The sequence below is a fragment of the Lathyrus oleraceus genome, chromosome 7 (assembly GCF_024323335.1).
Source record: "Lathyrus oleraceus cultivar Zhongwan6 chromosome 7, CAAS_Psat_ZW6_1.0, whole genome shotgun sequence".
Classification (NCBI taxonomy): domain Eukaryota; kingdom Viridiplantae; phylum Streptophyta; class Magnoliopsida; order Fabales; family Fabaceae; genus Lathyrus; species Lathyrus oleraceus.
In genome coordinates, this window is record NC_066585.1 from 520267114 (window position 1) to 520286268 (window position 19155).

At 33.3% G+C, this 19155-nt stretch overlaps 1 protein-coding gene across 1 annotated transcript; it reads right to left on the reverse strand.

Annotated features, from left to right (window-relative positions):
* Positions 1–1170: 1170 nt before the first annotated feature.
* On the reverse strand, positions 1171–9671 carry LOC127101209 (Golgi SNAP receptor complex member 1-2). Its single transcript, XM_051038559.1, has 6 exons — positions 9349–9671; positions 7166–7362; positions 2320–2409; positions 2170–2241; positions 1572–1701; positions 1171–1481 (listed from the first exon to the last, which is right to left on the reverse strand). Exons 1-6 carry the CDS (start codon positions 9479–9481, stop codon positions 1384–1386), a joined length of 720 nt encoding a protein of 239 aa, XP_050894516.1. The 5' UTR covers positions 9482–9671; the 3' UTR covers positions 1171–1383.
* Positions 9672–19155: the final 9484 nt, after the last annotated feature.

The following is a 19155-nucleotide window of genomic DNA, read 5'->3' on the forward strand; positions in this document are numbered from 1 at the left end:
TAAAATTAAAATTAAAAATTATTTAAAATAAAGTGATTGTCATTTACTTATCTCGTTGAAACTTAAATGGCGAGCAACATGATACTCATACTTTATCAAAAAAGATGTATTATATAACACTTCTAGAAACTTTCACTGATTCAAACTTCAGATAACTAGAAATAAAGATTTTTGCTTTTATATCTTTATACGAGAATACTTGGAATGAAGAGTTGTGGAACATTACAATTTTCTTCCTCTTTTTGTTTTAAAAAATAGTATATTATAGAGGGAGGAGGATAAATGTTGGGGCTTGGGAGTAAAATCTTCTAAATTGAAGCTCTTACTCAAACTCTGACTAACAGATGAATAACGGTCATGTAGTTAAAACTGTCTCGCTGCCACTTGGAATTTGTAAAAAGAAAAGACTTCTCTCTTAAGAGAAAATGTTTGCTATGAAGAGTGTTGTGACTTTATATGGAAACGAATTAAAGATTACGTTGTAAACTAACTTCCAATTAAAATTCACTACTTTGGTGCGTTAAGGTTATCTTAAAATAAATATGCATAAAAAATGGTGGTCTTGTAAAATGTAAAATGTATGTAGACAATTATTTTGCATCGATAATGTTAGGTTGTTAAACTCATAAAAATGAGTCATGTTAGCCAAAGGTATATTTTCACTCTGAAGCCATATTGCCTCTTATTTATCTCGATGAAACACCAACTTGAACATCAAAATACATATAAGTTAACTGATATCACTACCCATCTTTGTTGCCATTTTATATCTTTTTTAACCATCAAACCTTAAAAACTTAACTTCATCAAAGGATATCTGCTATGAAGTTTTGCTTGCCATTAGAACACTAATTGCGGAGAAAAACTAAAATACCAGCAATGAAAAGCCTCTAACTTCTCGAGTATTTATTTATGTCATTTAATATTAACATTAACAAGGTCATATCAAATTAATTATATATGCTTCAACATGCTCTAAACATTTTTTCCAACTTCAAGAGGCAGCTCAGAAAGTATATTGAATAGAAACAAATAAGCTCAAATTCCAGCAGGTTTCAGAATTCTAGCCATGAACATCAGTTTGATTTAGGAATGTGCTTTACATTTTTACATGCTATGGAAACACTTCAAATAAAATCAGAAAAGTAGCATCGACTTGACAAAAACAGGAGAACCAAAGACTATCGATTTTTTATAAATTCAAGAGTCAAATAAATTATTTTACACAATCAACTAAACACAAATATGAAGCTCCTAGACAAATTTAAATTGTAAAAAAAATATCTTAATCTTCTCATCCCTAAATTATATAAAGACAAAGAGAGAAGCAGAAAAATTCAATGAATTAAAGTACCATAATTCATTATTTGCGGTACAATCTTGTTACTTAGAGAGCCAGTAAATGATGATAAACAACGTACAAGCAGCAATGACTGCTGAAAGAATAAGAGTATCCCTTGACTTACGCCTTTTTATCGAACCTGCAAGAACAATGTTAACATTGAGCCTACACATTTAAATTTGAAAATCAATGGCATATTAGAAAAGATAAAAACTACTGTCCAACATACCGAGTAAGCTCCGAATAATGGGGAATTTGTCTCCAAGAAGCCTTACTTTTCCTTGAACATCACCAAACAGGGCCCTCTGAGAACCCAAAACAGCTCTTGTGGCTTGAGCTTGACTAATCACATCATCTATCTGGAAAAATACAGGAAATGTGAATAGTAAATCCTCAAAAATCATGATATTAGAATAACAATTTAAAACAGCCGAAAAGAAGACTTTCTATAGGACCCATTTTTATGGCTTCATGTAAGCACTAACTGATAAATACTTAAAAGAACATGGCCATCGACATACAAGGAAAATAGATTCTCAACTATTTTCATTAGAGAGAATAAATTTTACTGGAACATATTGTTCTTGCATTTATTTATGCAGTACTGCAACTTTCAAAAAAAAAATTATAAACCCACTAATATGACAAATGTTAGCTACTTCAACATTTCACCTAGCTATATGACATTGATAATGAAAAAATGGTTCCATGAGTTATGAAAAATGGTTCCTCTCTGATGCATAACTTTCATGGGACTGATTATCAATTAGTAGTCACCATGGACCAATAAAGAAACCAATTAAGAATTTAAGCAGAAAAATACTTACATGAGACGTACTTCCATGGATGGCGGCTCTCTCGCGTAACAACTGCATCCTTGGTGACATACTACCAGATGTCTGCTAAAAGAAGTTAGGTCTAGTACACCCATAAGAAAATTTCTATATAATTTAACTCAGATCATGCTCAGGATTCACCTTAAAGTCGGAAATATCATCCCTAACAGAGCCTAGAAGCTCTGCATGTTCTCTCATTGAGTTTATGTTCCCCTTGATACGTCTAAATTCCTAAAGCAAACAACAAACAACAAACAAGGTACATATTTAAAGTAAACTTAATAGAGCAATAAAATAAATAAATAATTACTGTAGAAACCAATTCATTACAGTAACATAAGGAGTTATAAACAAAAATATTGCTAATTCCTACATAAGCTTTCTCAATATATCTAAAAATTGACATAACAGGTATGTAAAGGCTTAGCCACAAAGTATCATGTCAAAGCAGCAAGATAAAAAAATCATGGTACAATGGTAGGATTTGAAGCACGGCTAGTCCAATTTGACTAAGAGTGCTACACCAGGAATGGAATTTTAAAATCCTCCAATGGGATTTTCCCTGGATTTTTCTTCAGTTTTAATCTCCACCGTTAAATCTGCATCTCCACTTTATTTTAAATTTTAAAGTATCTTTCTCCTTTTTTATGGATGGCAGGGACTTCACTGGGTAAAATGTGAAATGAAGGAATACATTTTCATCCTACCCTTATTTGTGGCCAATATTATATGCATAAGATAAGCCTCATACATACCAATGGCTACAAGGAATATGATTAAAACAGAGCACTGAAAAAACAGTGTTAGTGGTGAAAATCCAAGCTTGTACCAATGTGAATATTAAGTTTTTATATTGGGCCTAACTCATCCTTACAAAACCGACGAATAAGATGATGATTGCTTCCACTTATAAATACATGTTCAAGCTTTATCTCATCCAATATGTGACTCTTAACAAACACCTCACATCCAAGAGTAAAAATCTAGAGCATGACCCGATAGCGGTGACATGAGAACATGCAGTACAATGGATCTTGAACCATACTCTAATACCGTATTAATCTTTTATGTAGTACCTAACTCGTCCTTACAAAACCGACTTATAAAATGATGATTTCCCCTATTTATAAACACATATTCAAGCCTTAACAGTGACAACAGATCCTGGGTTCTGAAGCTACAAAGAGAAAATGCAGGGAATAGAATAAACAAAATGACTAGGAAATTGGAGTGACCATCCAAACCCTGCCAAAATTCCAAGTCTAACACACACTTGGTACCTTCTCTACCGGTAACTCCCACACTATATATCCCCTTTTATGAAACACACACTTGGTACCTTCCCTACTTGTAACTCAGAAGTTAGTTACATAAGGAAAACTTTTCCATTTCTCTCTGCTGGTTTTAGAAATTCGGTCAAATCTAACTCAAACACCATAAAATCTAACTCAAACAACAAGTTGTAACCACTAACCAGGTCATATCATTGTCAGATGCGGGACACTCGACACATCTAGAACATGGCCTAGGTGGCATGATAACATGTCTATTATACTGTCATAGAATTTGGATCGTATCGTATCTAACTCAACTCCAAAATGTCGGTTTATAAGGTGAAGCTTTTTTTGGGTGCTCTTATAAGATAAAAACTGACTCCAACTTAAGACCACATCTTGACCATATCACTATCCAATATGGGATTACCAACACTCTTTGCCATAATTCCCTACATCACATGTCTTCTTTCTCCCTACCTACACCTTAGTTATTCTAAGGGCTGAATGTATGAACAAGAGCAAGCAAAATATCTTCCCCCAAAGATCCCACTGCTTGAAGCATATGAAGCAATATGTACATGAAGCATAGTAATTTACACCAGGATCCTAATATTAGGAGTATGTTGGCTGGAGGCCTCATTCCTTGATCCCAAACTTAATTTTAGAGTTATGCCTTTATCAATCTTTCCTCAACAGAACATTTATTCCAACCTTAATTTCATTTCTTAAGATTTTTGTATCACTTAGTTTTTGAAACATAGGAGCAACTTCATGATCCTACGTCTAATGCAAAGGTGCATACAGCCTATTGATGTTGTTTCCCTTCGAGCTTTATTGACTTGTACCTTCAAGCTCTCCAGCAAGGACCCATTGCCCAAGGCAAAATGACTAATGTCCTAATACTTTCAAGACAATGTCACTGCATCCCCCTTTTTGAATAGGAAAATATTGTGACATATATTGCTGCTAATTGACAATTGCAACACCCTTGTTTTCATAGCACCGCTTCTAAGGAAAATAACACAATAAACCAAGCACAATATCCTATGTTGCCAAATTCCACTTGAAACCATGAAAACCTTCAAACAATTCTTGCTATGTTTTGTTCAATTTTACAATATGTCAATGGATTTCTTCTCCCAGTTAGTCTGGGTCAAGAAGCGCTGAGCTCACAGCTATGAGATGTGGCCATAGCTGACCTACAGCCTTTTCTCCCTCTCCAAAACAGTTTAATCTCTTTGGAGGTCGCATCGATCATAACACCCTTCTCCACACTAAATCAATAGCTTTCCCGTCGTTGACCATTCCCATTTATTCTGTAATGAAAGTACCAACCACCATTGTTAGAGCTTGTTAGAATAATGGCCACTTCACCCAAAGCTTCCTTAAGGTCTAAAGTCCAAAATCTAACCCCAAAATCACAATAACTCTGGAGCTGTAGATCCATGAGTAAGCAGCACCTTATTGTGTTGTCCTTGATGTTGCCCAGGACTTTCCTCCCAAAATAGAGCATCTTATTTTATCATCCAATCACGAGTGGGTTCCTATTATTCTAGTTTTGAAAGGGAACATCTCAAATTAGGGTCAACCTCCATGTAATGGCCTCCCTATAGTGGTTGAAGTATTACAGGAGGAATGGCTGGGTTGCAGAAAGTAGAAGCCTCTGTTTTTGGGTATCCGTAACAGGGGGTGGATGCCCAAAGGGAGAGTCCATCCCAAAAGACCATTATGTTAGGTGGGAGAACCTATGGGATTATGATTTATGAGCCTCACTTCTTAGGTGAGACCCACCTATAAGAGATTCATAACAGAATGACTCTGGGTGTTTCCTCCCAATTTGACAAAATTAAAACGAGGGTCGCGAGTCTTGAAAAACTAGGTCTAACAGAATGTCAGCATGCTCACTAAAGTTGAGCAGCCCAACTGTTTAAATTGGTGTCCTGCTTGAACCCACTCATTTGAAGCTATATGAACCCACTCAAACAACCGACATGTCTTTTCTCCTCATGTACACCTTAGTTATAATAGAGATCCTATCAAAGCCTATATATTCAAATAGTCTCATCTGATTTTTATTTTTTTTTATTAGCGAGCAAATTTGATAAGATTTATAATAAAGATACGCATTCATTATCTAGATGTGACGATACCAAATAAAATAGAATAACATGAATTTTTTTAACTAAAACGACTATGTTTAATATCTACAAACTCTTCTTCTACCCTATCTAACAAGCAGCGCCTGCTTCACAGTTCACAACTCTTTCATGACATGTTTAAAGGAAAAGAAATATTCAGGTATGGGCAAGGAAAAGATATTGAACTAACCAAGAACTTATCCTGGTATGGGTGGGAAAAGATGTTGAACTAAGAGCATATTCTGGTATGGACAGGAAAAAGATATTGAACTAAGCTTTTTGTTATAATCACATTCACAAATATATAAACAGCAAAGCCTTTTCGCACTAAGTAGTGTTTTGTGATCATAAATTAGCTGTTGTAAATTGTGGTTAAATGTACAAATATGGTTACAACTTAATGAGAATGGTTACAGCTTAATGAGAATTAATCAATATATTCAATACAATATTACGTATCTGGGGAAAATACAAATTTTATTCATTTAAACATATCTAGGCCACATATATCCTGAATATCAAGAATCCACTATATCCCTAATTCCTATATCCATGTTGTATCATGCTTGTATCACATTTAAGCATCCCAGCTTCATAAATACCTTTAAAACATCTGATGATCAATTTTTTTTCCAATTTTTTACATAAGGAGATATTTTACACTTTACGACTTTATGATTAATTCAGTTATTATGTTGTCTACATAAATAAGAGTTCAAGCCATTCAGAAATTTAATTTAGTATTTGAACCCTATTCAACATAATTTGCTCAAAAAGGCTACAACAGGGAGAGGAAAATAATTACAGTCAAAAAACATATTTGTAATCTTAATTATTGTCAGTCAATTTATTCATTTCTACCACCTTAGGATAAGACAGTTTTCAGTAGTTCTCTCTGTTTTCAATTGTCGCATTTTCTTCATAACTGCATAAATTATGTGTATATGCAGGACAGGTCTTAAGAATCACAGGCCATCTGATTCCCCAGGGAACCAAAAGTTGAGCCTGTACGTTACAGGCTTGGCATAACACAACATGTTATAATTGGCATTTGATACTTCACTGAAATTAAGAGAAGTAATTGAATACTAGTAACAAGCAAACATCATTTTATTGAGAGGAAATGTTGAAGAACACTGCAACAGCTTCAGTAGGTCAAACATCCCCAACCAATGAAGTGAGAGTATGAAACTATTAAAGACAGCAATTTATTAGGCCCTTATAACTCTTTCTTTTTATTGTGGCATAAATTGGCCAAAATCCACATATCTTTCATTTAAAGAACATACATAGGCTCAAAATTACAACCTAGAATGGAAATAACAGGTGTTAGAAGCCTACATCCATACTCACAACTGTCACCGTACCCAAGTTCAAGCATTGCAAGAAGATGGAAAAATCTAAATGCACCGATACTTAGAATCAAACCCAATACAATGTTCATGCATCCACTAGACAAATTATATATCGGTTATGGTATTGGTATCTCATGTTAAAACAAACTAACTGTGCTTCTTAAGCAGTTGAAAATTGAAACTACATATGCAAAATAGAGATGCACTATAAGCATACCTGGGTAAACTCGTGAAGAATATCTCTGTGCCTAGCCAACTTTTGCGTTACAGAAGTAGCTGGTCCAGCAGATGCAGCACATCTACTCATGGAATCATTTATGTCCAATAGTTTCTCGAGCAAAGATTGGATTTCCATTTCCATGGATTTCCAAGACCTACTGGACCCAACAGGTGGTGAGCCAGCATCAACATAACCTAATAACAAGAGGTATGTATATTCTCATGATTCATAAACATAGAGAATTGTACTGCCTAACTAAATGCATTCATCTATAAAGACGCAATGTACTTCTAATAAAAGTGAAAACAAGATAGAATTTTCATCATTATTAGAGACATTTACTCAAACAGAACAGATCCCTAACTTAAAAACCTTTTGAGGTATGAAAAGTAAACATCATAGGCATATTAATAAAACAAAGTTGTAATAGAGAATTGTTATTCCTAACGCAATGACTTAACATTTGATTCTTCAAAAAAGTTCCGATCACTTATTCAATAAGTGAATAGGTAGTTTGGAGGGAGAAGCATAGGGGTTGGAGAGATAACGAGGTCATGGGTTCAACTCCGGACTTAACACTGATACAAACTAACATTTATCATACAAAAATAAATGTTATCGATAACCAAAAAGATTGAATATAGTAAGAAATGATTACTGTCCAAAAACAAAGTTGATGTAAAACTTATACTTATAGTAGTTTTTCATTAAAACACAAAAGTTACTTCATTACTCATTGTCAAACTGGTGTTTGGAGACAAACAATAATAAATCAAGTTTGCCTCATAGTAACCAAACACGTGTATTTTCATTAGAATCGTGTTTGGATGGCAAGAGGAAAAATTTGACAAACATAAAACCAAACACACTAAATGCATGTTTGTTTTACTTCCTATGGCCATTAGCTGTATCCCCAACCACTTCAATTGATGGGAGCCTCCACTTCTACTAATAGGAGCTTCTTAAAATTTACGGTCAGCAGCCACTGTAGCACTAGAAATGTTATCTCAATGCATTCATTACCCACGGATATGCATATGCTAAGTGTATGTTTAGTTATCCAATAGCAGAATATTGATGTGAATGAATTGGTTTCGTAAAATTGATTTTGTTAAAAGTGAGTTGAAGTAAGGGTATTTTTTCATGTTAGGATATATTCACCTAAAAATGAATTGAACACTAAATTTGAATCTAAAAATCAATTCAAGCAAAAGATTCAAATCTTAGTTTCAAAATAATCAATTTGGAGGGAAAAGCAATTCTACTAGAGAACACCCAAACATATTGTTTCGGACTAGCCCAAAGCTCATCTCAACTAGAACTTCACAAGGAAAGCCCAATCCACTCCGGAGTGATCCATAAACTCTTCAAGCCACAACACAATCAATTCAATGGTGATCCACCCTGCGTAGCGCTTTCCTCGCGCTTTGTTACGAGCCCAACAAATGCTCCCGTAAAAAGACCTTGACATCTATGTTAAACGGGTTCGTATCTCATCTCAAAAATTAGCTCATAACAATCCGAAAACATTGGCAGTGTAGAACTCCAATACAACTTCAATCCTCACCCTCACGCCCAGCATAGGTCCTAAGTCCAGTTAGCATCTTGAAATACTTAACCCCGCTTTGATCTCATGTTAAATGGACTTGGATCTCACTCTCAAAAACCAGCTTATAAGATAAGGGTGTTCAACCACATATGTACATCCAACCATTCGAAAACCTTGGTAATGTAGAACTCCAATACTACTTCAATAGCCTCAACTATAAAAGGTACACCATATTTCTCACCTTTCACCTTAACTCAATCAACAACAACAATAAGCCCTATCCCACTAACTGGAGTCAAGTCGACTACATAGATCAACTTTCGCCATAATTTTCAAAGTGAGTGCTTTCAACCACACCATCCTTGGCTGCGGCAAGCTAGCACCACCGACTCGCACCACAGAGCAAACGCTCCAGCCATCTCTCAGTCAACATCAGATCACATACTAAAACCATTCTTATCTCTCTCAAAATTGAATCCAAACAACCACTAATAACAAAAACCATTTAATTCAACACAGACACAATTCTCCTACAAATATTTCTTTGGTTTGACACAATGCATTTACGATTATTCAATGGAAAACGAATTGCGAAAAATGAATGCAACAAAGAAACGAAAAGGAACGGAACCTCCTTGAGTAAATCTAGCACCGAGCTTGGCGTAGGAAGAAAGTTTGACGTCGAGATCGCCTTCGATCTTACGCGCTTCCTTTCGAAGTTCTTCCCAACCCGATTCCTGCAAATCCAGATTCGAATCCCTCATTCGGATCTTTTTACGGGTCGATGTTGAAGTTATTGAAGTTGAGGTTTCTGATTTTGCACAGAAATGGTGGAAGAGAAGATGAGAGGAAGGAAGAAAGAGAGGAGGTAGGATCGTCTGCAGCTGGTGCACCAGAGGAGAAACTACAACCCGTTCGATTGTAAATTTGGGATTTGGATGCTATAGAATAGTAATAGTAAAATGAAAAACTATAGATAATGTAAGCATCAATAACTTGTCATTAGTGTTTATAATACTATTAGAATTTTTATTGTAATAACACGTGTTTTTTTTTTTTGGATTCATTGGAAAATGTGGATTTTAATTTTAGAATTAAAATCAAAATTCAGAGTTTATTTTTAGAAGAAAAAAAAGATAGGGATGAAAATTAAAAACACATCAAAAGATTATTAAAACCTTATCATTTTTAATCTCTATGTTTTTTAAATTCAATTGATTTAATTATTTTTTTATATTTTTACACTTAAAATTAATGATATGTTCATTTTTAAACAGTAAGCAACCTTGAAGTTTTGAAATGGACAACTCTGAGGGGTTGAAACTTCAAGTCTCAACTACTTTCTACCGTTTAGATTCCATAATGATATAGTAACGAATCGTGACTCTTTCGATTATCAAAATGACCTTGAGGTCAGTAGAGACGTAAACCCTGTTCGCCACTACCAAGAAGGCATTCTATGTTGGAGTCGGAATGCGAAGGTAAGTGACCAAGACATTGTGGCCACCATCGACTATGTTCCTTGTGTTCCTTATCCTCCAATGATTTTGAAAAGGATGAAGACATCTCATTCCAACGCGCTTTTTAGCAGGAGAATCAAGGAGTACCTCATAAGGGGGGAACTTCAAAAACCCATGGAAATGGGAACCTATGACAGGATGACCGACCCCGACGAACACGTGGAGCTTGTTGACATCATCTTGACCTTTAGGGGAGCAAGAGACCTCGAGAAGTGTGAATTATTTATCTTCGCTCTAAAGGTAGGGGTCGTGACTTCATGTATGGGGTTAAGGAACAAGTCAATCAATTCTTAGGGAGAACTTCACATGCATTTATCTGCATTTCACGGAGTCTCGACGGCATCCTAAGTCATTAGAAAGCATATGACCCATCCGATATGAGAAGGACGGGCCGATGTGATCGACATTGAAAGGTTTAACGAAGAAGCAATATTGGTTAAAAGTGTCGATGATGGGATGGAAAAATATGTGTTAAGCCTTAAACTCCAATTGAGATTTAAATTTGCCAATATCATCACTATCAGGACCCAAAAAAGTTTATCAACCTACTTGTAAAGGTCAAGAATTATATATAATATAAAGAAAAGTTGGCCCTAAGTATGGCAATATATGGTGGAGGGCTCGAGAAAGTGGAGACAAGCAAAAAAAAGAGCTAAGAAGACTAAAAAAAGAAATGAGAAAAGGGACGAAGCTAAAAGGGATTCTTGAATAGGCTGAAAAAGCAAGAGGCACCATCATCCAAATAGCAAGATTGCACTCTTCTGAATGCATCGAGAGAGTTCATCATGCAAGAATGCATCAAAGCTAAAAAGGATTCCTGACTATGCCGAGAAGGCAATGGACGCCACCATCCAGACAACAGGATTACACCTTTCTGAATGCATCGAGAGGGTGTATCATGCAAGAATGCACCAAAGCAGAATTCCAAGAATAGCAAGTTCAAGCACAAAGCTAAATTGGGAACATCCTGAAGTTGACAAATCATTGTATTGTCATTTCCATCGTTGTAACATTCATAACACAAAGGAGTGTGTACGGTTGAAGGAAGTCATTGAAAACTCAATCAAAGAAGAAATGTTGTCTAGATTCTCCCACCAAGACAAGAGTGTGTCCAAATAAAAGAGACCATGTGAGGAAAGCCCATAATGAAAGAGTAAAGTGACTCAAGTGGATAAAAGGAAAAACAATCTGACAATGAAAAGGATAATGGACTATCGATCACAAACGCCATGGTTGGGGGAACGTTTAGTGAGTGGGAAAGTCTACTCATTCTAGTGAACATGAGAAGGGATCACTCCAACCTTGGGTGACACTCCCTATTAATATCAGAACAAAAACAAATGACACTAAAGATCAATTAGATGAAGTACCACCAAAGCATACCACTATGAGAAATACATGAGTGGTTTCACGAGGATTCGCTCACTCTGAAGAGACCTTATATAACACTATAAAAAGAAAGCCTAGTGAAATGATGATTCAGGAGTAAAGATCAAGAAAATGACATGTTGGCCAAGATGTTAAGGGCTCATGGGACATGCAACTAGGGGACCCACACTTGATCATCACCCTCGAATGATCATTCATCATCAGATACAATTGGGTAGTCCCTGTGTAAGACACAAATTCATAAGGGGGCAGTTTTAGCCGCTCCCATTATATAAAGTTTAACATGTGTCGTTTCAAGTATTCTTTCATTCATACATCCATACTACTTTTTCATTCATTCACTAACTTTGACGTTTGAATGATAGGTTTATTGTGCTCCGCCGTAGCGGAAGCTGACTCCACCGCATCAGAACTCCGTTCTATTCGATCTCTACCAATTTCTAGTTCTAGTTCAAAATAATTGATAATTTTAATTCATATTCTAAACCTAAATTGAGAAATTTCTTTTGTTCTTATCTGCTAATTAAAATTAAAGACTATTAAATTTCATTCTTAATAATAATAAGAAGAAGAAAAAACAAGAAACGTGTTTCAATTTTTCTGTGAAAAATTCGCTTGTTTGGTTAAGTTGTGAAAAACTTCAAATGTGCGTTTTTTAATTTTCATGTATATGACAAAATTTATTCTAATAAAAACAATATCTGATTTATCAATTTTATCCAAAAAAAAATAGTTAGTTGGTGATTTTCCAAGATTTTAAGTTTTCTGTTTATGGTGATTTTACAATATTACTTTGTTAAATCCTTTGTCACTAGGTTAGAGACAACACAAAGCAAGAGTTGGACTTTTTATTCGTCAAAATACAAGGCCAATTTAGATGAAAAAAAATCCTCAAAAAGATTAGTTGAAAAAAGAAAGAAAAATATTTGTTTCTTATTAGATCAATGAAAAATATAATGTTTGAACATAATTAATATAATATTATATCAATGAAAATACATCAAATATTTTGATTAGGTACTCTGTTATTTTGAAGAAAGTTAAAAGAATTGTATTTAGATTGGTGGATGTATTATTTAAAAGAAGCATGGGTGTCATATGGTCAATGTGAAGTCTAAAGCAAATACTAGAATACGATTTTTTTTAACTATTATAATTAAAATATTTAATTTTTAAGAGATGTTGCAAGACATTTTTGAGATTGCTATGAAACTAACTTAATGTTGATAATTAAATATTCACATTTTTTATCAATATTGAAATATTTCTCAAACTAACCATTTTGAAAATAGAGTGAAAATTTATCTTTCTTGTTGAGAAAAAGAAATATAAGTTGGAAGGTTGAAACAAAGCGTGAGAAGTCTCACATTGATTAGAAAAGTCAAGATTTAATATTTTACAAGTGAGAGAACTCATATCTCTTACTGTTACTAAGCATCATTTATCGATCTGTGACTAATTTTGCTATTGTGGTTTCTTTATTATAGTTAGTTTCCATGTTTTACTAAATTCTAATTATATTCGTGTTCATTCAGTGGTCATTGACAATTGATCATCATCTCTCTTCGGCAGAATATGATCACTATATTATTTCTTTAGCCAAACCACTTGAACCAAAGATGACACATATACTTTCGAGGTAAGTTTATATTTTATGATACTTTTAGTAATATTTACATTGACTTTGTAATTATCTTAGCGTGTATGTTTAAGTTGTTTTCAATATATAGAGTTGTGGAGCGACAAAATATGTTGAACGGGGTTAGAAATAAAAGGCTCGAAATTTTTTATACGCCTTTGATAAGCGGGTTACTTATGACACTCATTTATATATAATTACATGTATGTTTATATATTCATGTAATGTTTAAAGTTTTTAGATGAGGAAACAACCATGAGGATACAAGTTTGATTTGTATGTCATAAAGTACATGATAAACATTGTCTCTACCGGCATTGTTGATTCTTGAGAGCAAGTATATATATATATATATATATATATATATATATATATATATATATATATATATATTTACAATAACATATTAGTGATTTATATCGCATGCACAAAAGTTTGTTATTGTTCCAAATCAATTTATCCTCCATTTATTCAATTATATATAATATATATATATATATATATATATATATATAATATATTATATATATATATATATATATATATATATATATATATATATATATATATCATTGGTTTTGCTTTAATGACGTTCATACACGTTGGGCATCTTGCTTTAATGCAATTTATAGGCCAGACTGATCACATTGATTTTGTAATATATGTTTGCAATATTTTTGAGTTTGATGGTTTGATGTAAATAATATTTTGTTTTGTTTAACATTTTGGTACTATATTAAAGTCATATTTTGGTGCTTACATATAATGTATACATATAAGTCATATAAGCCATATTTTGGTTAAAAATTTGTCCATTTGCTAGTTTATATTTTGTCGTGGTAGAAAATATGGTATAAAATACATTTAGTACATCTCTTATAGTATGGTTATATAAGGCTCTATTGATATAGAATGTATGGATATCCTCAACCCTATAGTCAACTAAGACACAATAGAAAAAGAGGCAAGAACATTCAAGCAAGGAAAATGTGGAAAGTCAAAGAAACAACCATAAGTCTCATCACTCATACATCTCTTAGAGTTTCCTTAAGAGAAGATTGGTACTTTGATATTGAATGCTTCAAGCATATGAATGGAGAAAATAACTATCTAGAAGAGTTAAAATCCTACTCCAATAATTATGTTACTTTTGATGATGGAGCTAGAGGAAAAATCAAGGGTATGGGAAAATTGGTATGTCCATGTTTCCCTTGCCTTGATAATGTGTTGATGGTAGAAGGACTAACTACTAACTTGATCAGTATTAGTCAAATCTATGATCATGGTTTAAATGTAAACAACAAATCAGAATATATTGTTACTAGTATTAGTCAACTATGCTCGACATCACCCCCAAAATCTTTATCTCGAGCATCAACTGTGCTGATTGTGCTCAGGTTCGTTGTTACATGCATTTACATCGTGGTGTCCTAAAGAGGGGACAAGATAGAAAGTAGAGCAATAAGAATATAATACTAATACATTTATGTATATAGTTTTCATTTAACAATTATATTAGTAAATGAAGTTACGCAATATATTTATAAATACATTAATTAAATATTATGGTCGGTTGTAAGTGTATACAGATCGCTTGCCCTTGGATGTAATGTTCGGGCATTGTGACCTCTGTTTGATATGAGGACTAGGTCTTCAAATTAGGAGATTGTTAGTTTCTGATGAATGCGCCATGCTCTGTTTCTCGGGGTCGAGGTGGATCTACATCTCTAGACTCAAAGTTCTCTTTGGGATATCTAATTGCTTAGTTGTCTGGGGACCGTCGAGATTCTAGCTTGTTCGTTCCCTTCACAAATAGAACCCATAATATACTATAGTGAATCTGTCAAACTAGAGTGTTGGACAGTGGTCACCCATGGATACCAACTGGTTTCCTTGCGGTTAGGACCTAAAATATCTTTTATGGGGTATTTCTAGTGGAACCTCGTTCCGTTATCCAGTCGATGGAAACTCTGATGCATCCTGTGGAAATCATACGTTATCCATGGGATGCACCCCAACATTTGTTCGGCGCCCGGTGTTAACTACAAACTCGTGATGCCTAAGATCCATTAACTACGAACTTGTGATACCTGCTTGATTTTCTGTTGTGACCATCTAGGTCATTGTGGAAAGCGTGAGACTCCCTGCCTAGTTAGTGGTTCGCGAGTTTTGCACTCAGATCGTTTTTCCTAGTGACTCACGGGATTTTTAGAGGAAATTATAGATCTCGTCGATGAGTATCGTAATTAATTGGAGGATTTGACGTACTGTCTGTCATGGATCTCGGCGTTGGACTCTTTGCGCTATTCGATTTTAAGATCTGAAGGCATAGTGGAAGATGGAACCAAGAAGCAATTGTGACTTGCCGTTAGGATCTGGATCTGAAATTTCTCTGTCCGTTTGACGGTGCTTCCGAAGCAATCATGACTTTTATAAATTGAAGGAATCTAAAGTGGTTCCCACAAACGGCGCCAAATTTTTCGTTGTCGAATCAGAAATGGATGAGAATGCGAAAACCACGGCGGAGTAAAGCTTACTAAGTGACTCCGTGAGACGACACCTTTGCTCGGATGTTGTGATCTCGATGTTTTTGGAATCAATGAGGTTAATCTTGAACTTCTGTTGCTTATCTCTGATATAGTGGACCTAGGGGGTACCTGCATAGTTAACACTTCAATGTCCAAGTCAATAATTAGGATTCAAGATAACTACACTGAAAGTGAATATTAGAAATTATGTACCTGAAAACCATTTCTTCAAAAATTTATACTGAAATGGACAATGTAAATGAACCTTATCTTATTGAACCTTTGGCCGATACAAAAGTTTAGGCATAATTTCTTTATAATATAATATAATAAAAATATTTATGGAGCCATAAAACATATAATATATTATATGTAATATGCGTAAGAGTTAATATTTAAAGTTTTTTTTAATTGTTTTATTTCACATTGTATACATCTAAATAAGGGTTTTTTGAGGATTGAATGATCAAAATATTAATTATTTAAAAATATATTTCTATTTTTTTATTCAAAATTTTATCATATCATACGTTAATGGATCTTTTTAAATAGTATATCTAAATACTTAGAATGTGCATCAACCATTTGAAAAAAATAATTTGTAAGGAATTATTGATATTTTAGTATTGTGTAACAAACTCAATATAAAAATATTCTTCATTCACTTTCAATAATTAGTCCCTCCACAAATTAAATTTAAGATGACAAAACTACTTTAATTTAATTTAATAAACATAAGTCTGCCTAACTTAAAGGATGCATGCAATGAAACTACTTCTTCCAAAAAATAAAAAATAAAAACTAATTTACTGTCATGTGCTTGAAGTAGGAGATTTTTGTCCCTTAATAATTTACAATATTTAATTATATATCTAATATTAAAATTTGAACTTGCATTCTCATCCTTATATGATAAATTTGTCTATGCAACCTAACCCACAATATAAAATGTTAATTTTTTGTATCTTCTTTTTTGGCCTATGTATCCTATTTTGAACTAACATAATGAAAATTAATTAATTACATGTTGCTAATTTTTATCTCAAGAAAATGAAAGTCGTGCATAAGAAACTTTTGTGCACACTTGAAGTACGGATCCGTATAACAACTACAACCACTTGGAAGATAGATACTATAAATAAACATTAATCATTATTATTAAAATAAATAAATTATTATTGTTAAGACTGGATTAACATTGGTCAATATGACTCCATGTGAATAATTTTCTATAAATACTTAAGCAAGTAATTTCAACTAATCTTGCTTTTACGTTTCAGACATCTAAATTTTTTATATTAAAACTTAAGTCACAATTGATGTGGGCAAAAAGTCTAATTATATGTATTAACAACAAATGAATAATTAATATGTTCTTTTACATTAGCTTGAGAACGGTTACACTAGATATTTAGATAAAACAATATACTCATACATCGTCTTTGATTATAAAATTACTCTATTTATAGATCATAAACTATCCGATAAAAAAGTATTTATTTTGTTCAAAAAAATAATTTAATAAATATCATATTTAATTTTGGTTTGGAAAGTTATATATATATATATATATATATATATATATATATATATTAATTATATATATATATATATTATATATATATATATATATATATATATATATATATATAATATATATATATATATATATATATATTCAATCTAGTGAAAGTGTGTCAATCAATAACCTACAATATGAATCTTATTATTGAATACTATACAAAAGTACGACCTCTTGTTCACAAGTCATACTCAAATATTTTTTTCACTCATATTATTGGATACTATTCTAACCATTTTTTTCTTTTTTACAATAAATAATTCCATGTATTATATGAAAAATAGAGAGTACAAATGATAGATATTGTGTTAGGGCATTTCTCATCCATATTCTAAAAACAACATTAATAATTAAGCCAACTAAGTTATGGACATCAATAAACTTTGAGAATTTAAAAATCAATAGAGAATTATCAATCCAATTCCTTAATCTAGGCAGCAAAATAAATTTCTTCCCTAAGGCTATGTTTGGATATCATAAAATGAACGGAGTGGAATAGATTGGAGCAGAGTGAGACGGAGCAGAGCGGAACAAATGCTCCATTCCACTATTTGAAAATTTTAGAACGGAATAAGGCAAGTTGTTCATTCCGCTCAAATTGGAGGGGAAGAAATATGGTGGTAAGTGATGGAATGGAATGGAATCCATACCACTCTATTCTACGTCACTCCGTCAAATTTTAAATGATCCAAACAATGGAATATCATTCCACTCCATCTCATTCCGCTCCGCTCCATCCAATTTCATAAATCCAAACAAAACCTAAGTGATAAGTGAGTTTAAGAACCACAATCTTTAAATCTATCTAGTTACATATCACCTCTTTAGATTTGGGTTGCACAATTCAATTATACAGGTTCTCAAGTTTGATTAAACTCACAATTTATGAAGGAATCATTTGTTGACTAGAAAGGAGAGTTTGATTTGCAACAACCATTGTTAGATTTTTACTCATAAACATATCTTCTTCATCCAAGCTTCTTTGAAGCATTTCATCGAACACCATAAGTACAAAATTAAAACAACCTAAACATAAGAACAACATAAACAACTTAACAAAAAAAAAGCACAAACAAGAACAGCACAAACACAATAACAATAACCATTACAAGTACCCAAACACAAAATCTCAGAAATTTCATATCTTCTAGTGGTGGAGGTTGTTTTTTTTATGTTCGTACCCCTTTAGTCCATTGGTAAGTGATTTTGGAGTTGCAAGCATTTGACGGTTATTGGCGGAGAGGAGGGAAAACTTGATGGAGGTTGGAGGTAGAATAAGGCATGGATCCAACAGAGATGAGTGATGCAAAGGAGTGAGAAGGAAGGAAGAAAAACTTACAATGGAGGAGAGACTTCTATTGAAGAGAAGACAACCTCCATATTGGCGGAGAAGAGTTCCAGTGACGGAGGAGGATCCCCTATAAGAAGGGAGGCGACACTCACCAAACAAGGGAACCACAAGTTTTAGAGAGAATGAAGAGCTTCTCTCTCTAAAACTCTTCATTCGGTTGGATTCATTGACATACCTATCTCACTCAGATTCTAGCTTGAACATTAATGAATTAACTTTTTATAAGTACTCCTCTCTAATCATCAGAGAATCATTACCACCGCACCAAAAACCTCACAATAGTGGTCGTCATCAACCTATAATATGTCCATGCAACCAAAGTACAATATAATTTGTCCATGCAACCTAACCTGCAGTATAAAATGTTAATTTTTGTATCTTCTTTTTTGGCATCTATTCTATCTTGAACTAATATAATATTAATTAATT

Bases quoted from the DNA above. Each gene is read 5' to 3' on its own strand.
- LOC127101209 (XM_051038559.1), bottom strand. From the start codon at position 9,481: ATGAGGGATTCGAATCTGGATTTGCAGGAATCGGGTTGGGAAGAACTT. The intron at 7,363-9,348 runs GTTCCGTTCCTT...TCTTGTTATTAG, and splicing joins TGCTAGATTTACTCAAGGAG to GTTATGTTGATGCTGGCTCA. The intron at 2,410-7,165 runs GTATGCTTATAG...TGTTTGCTTTAG, and splicing joins TTCTTCACGAGTTTACCCAG to GAATTTAGACGTATCAAGGG.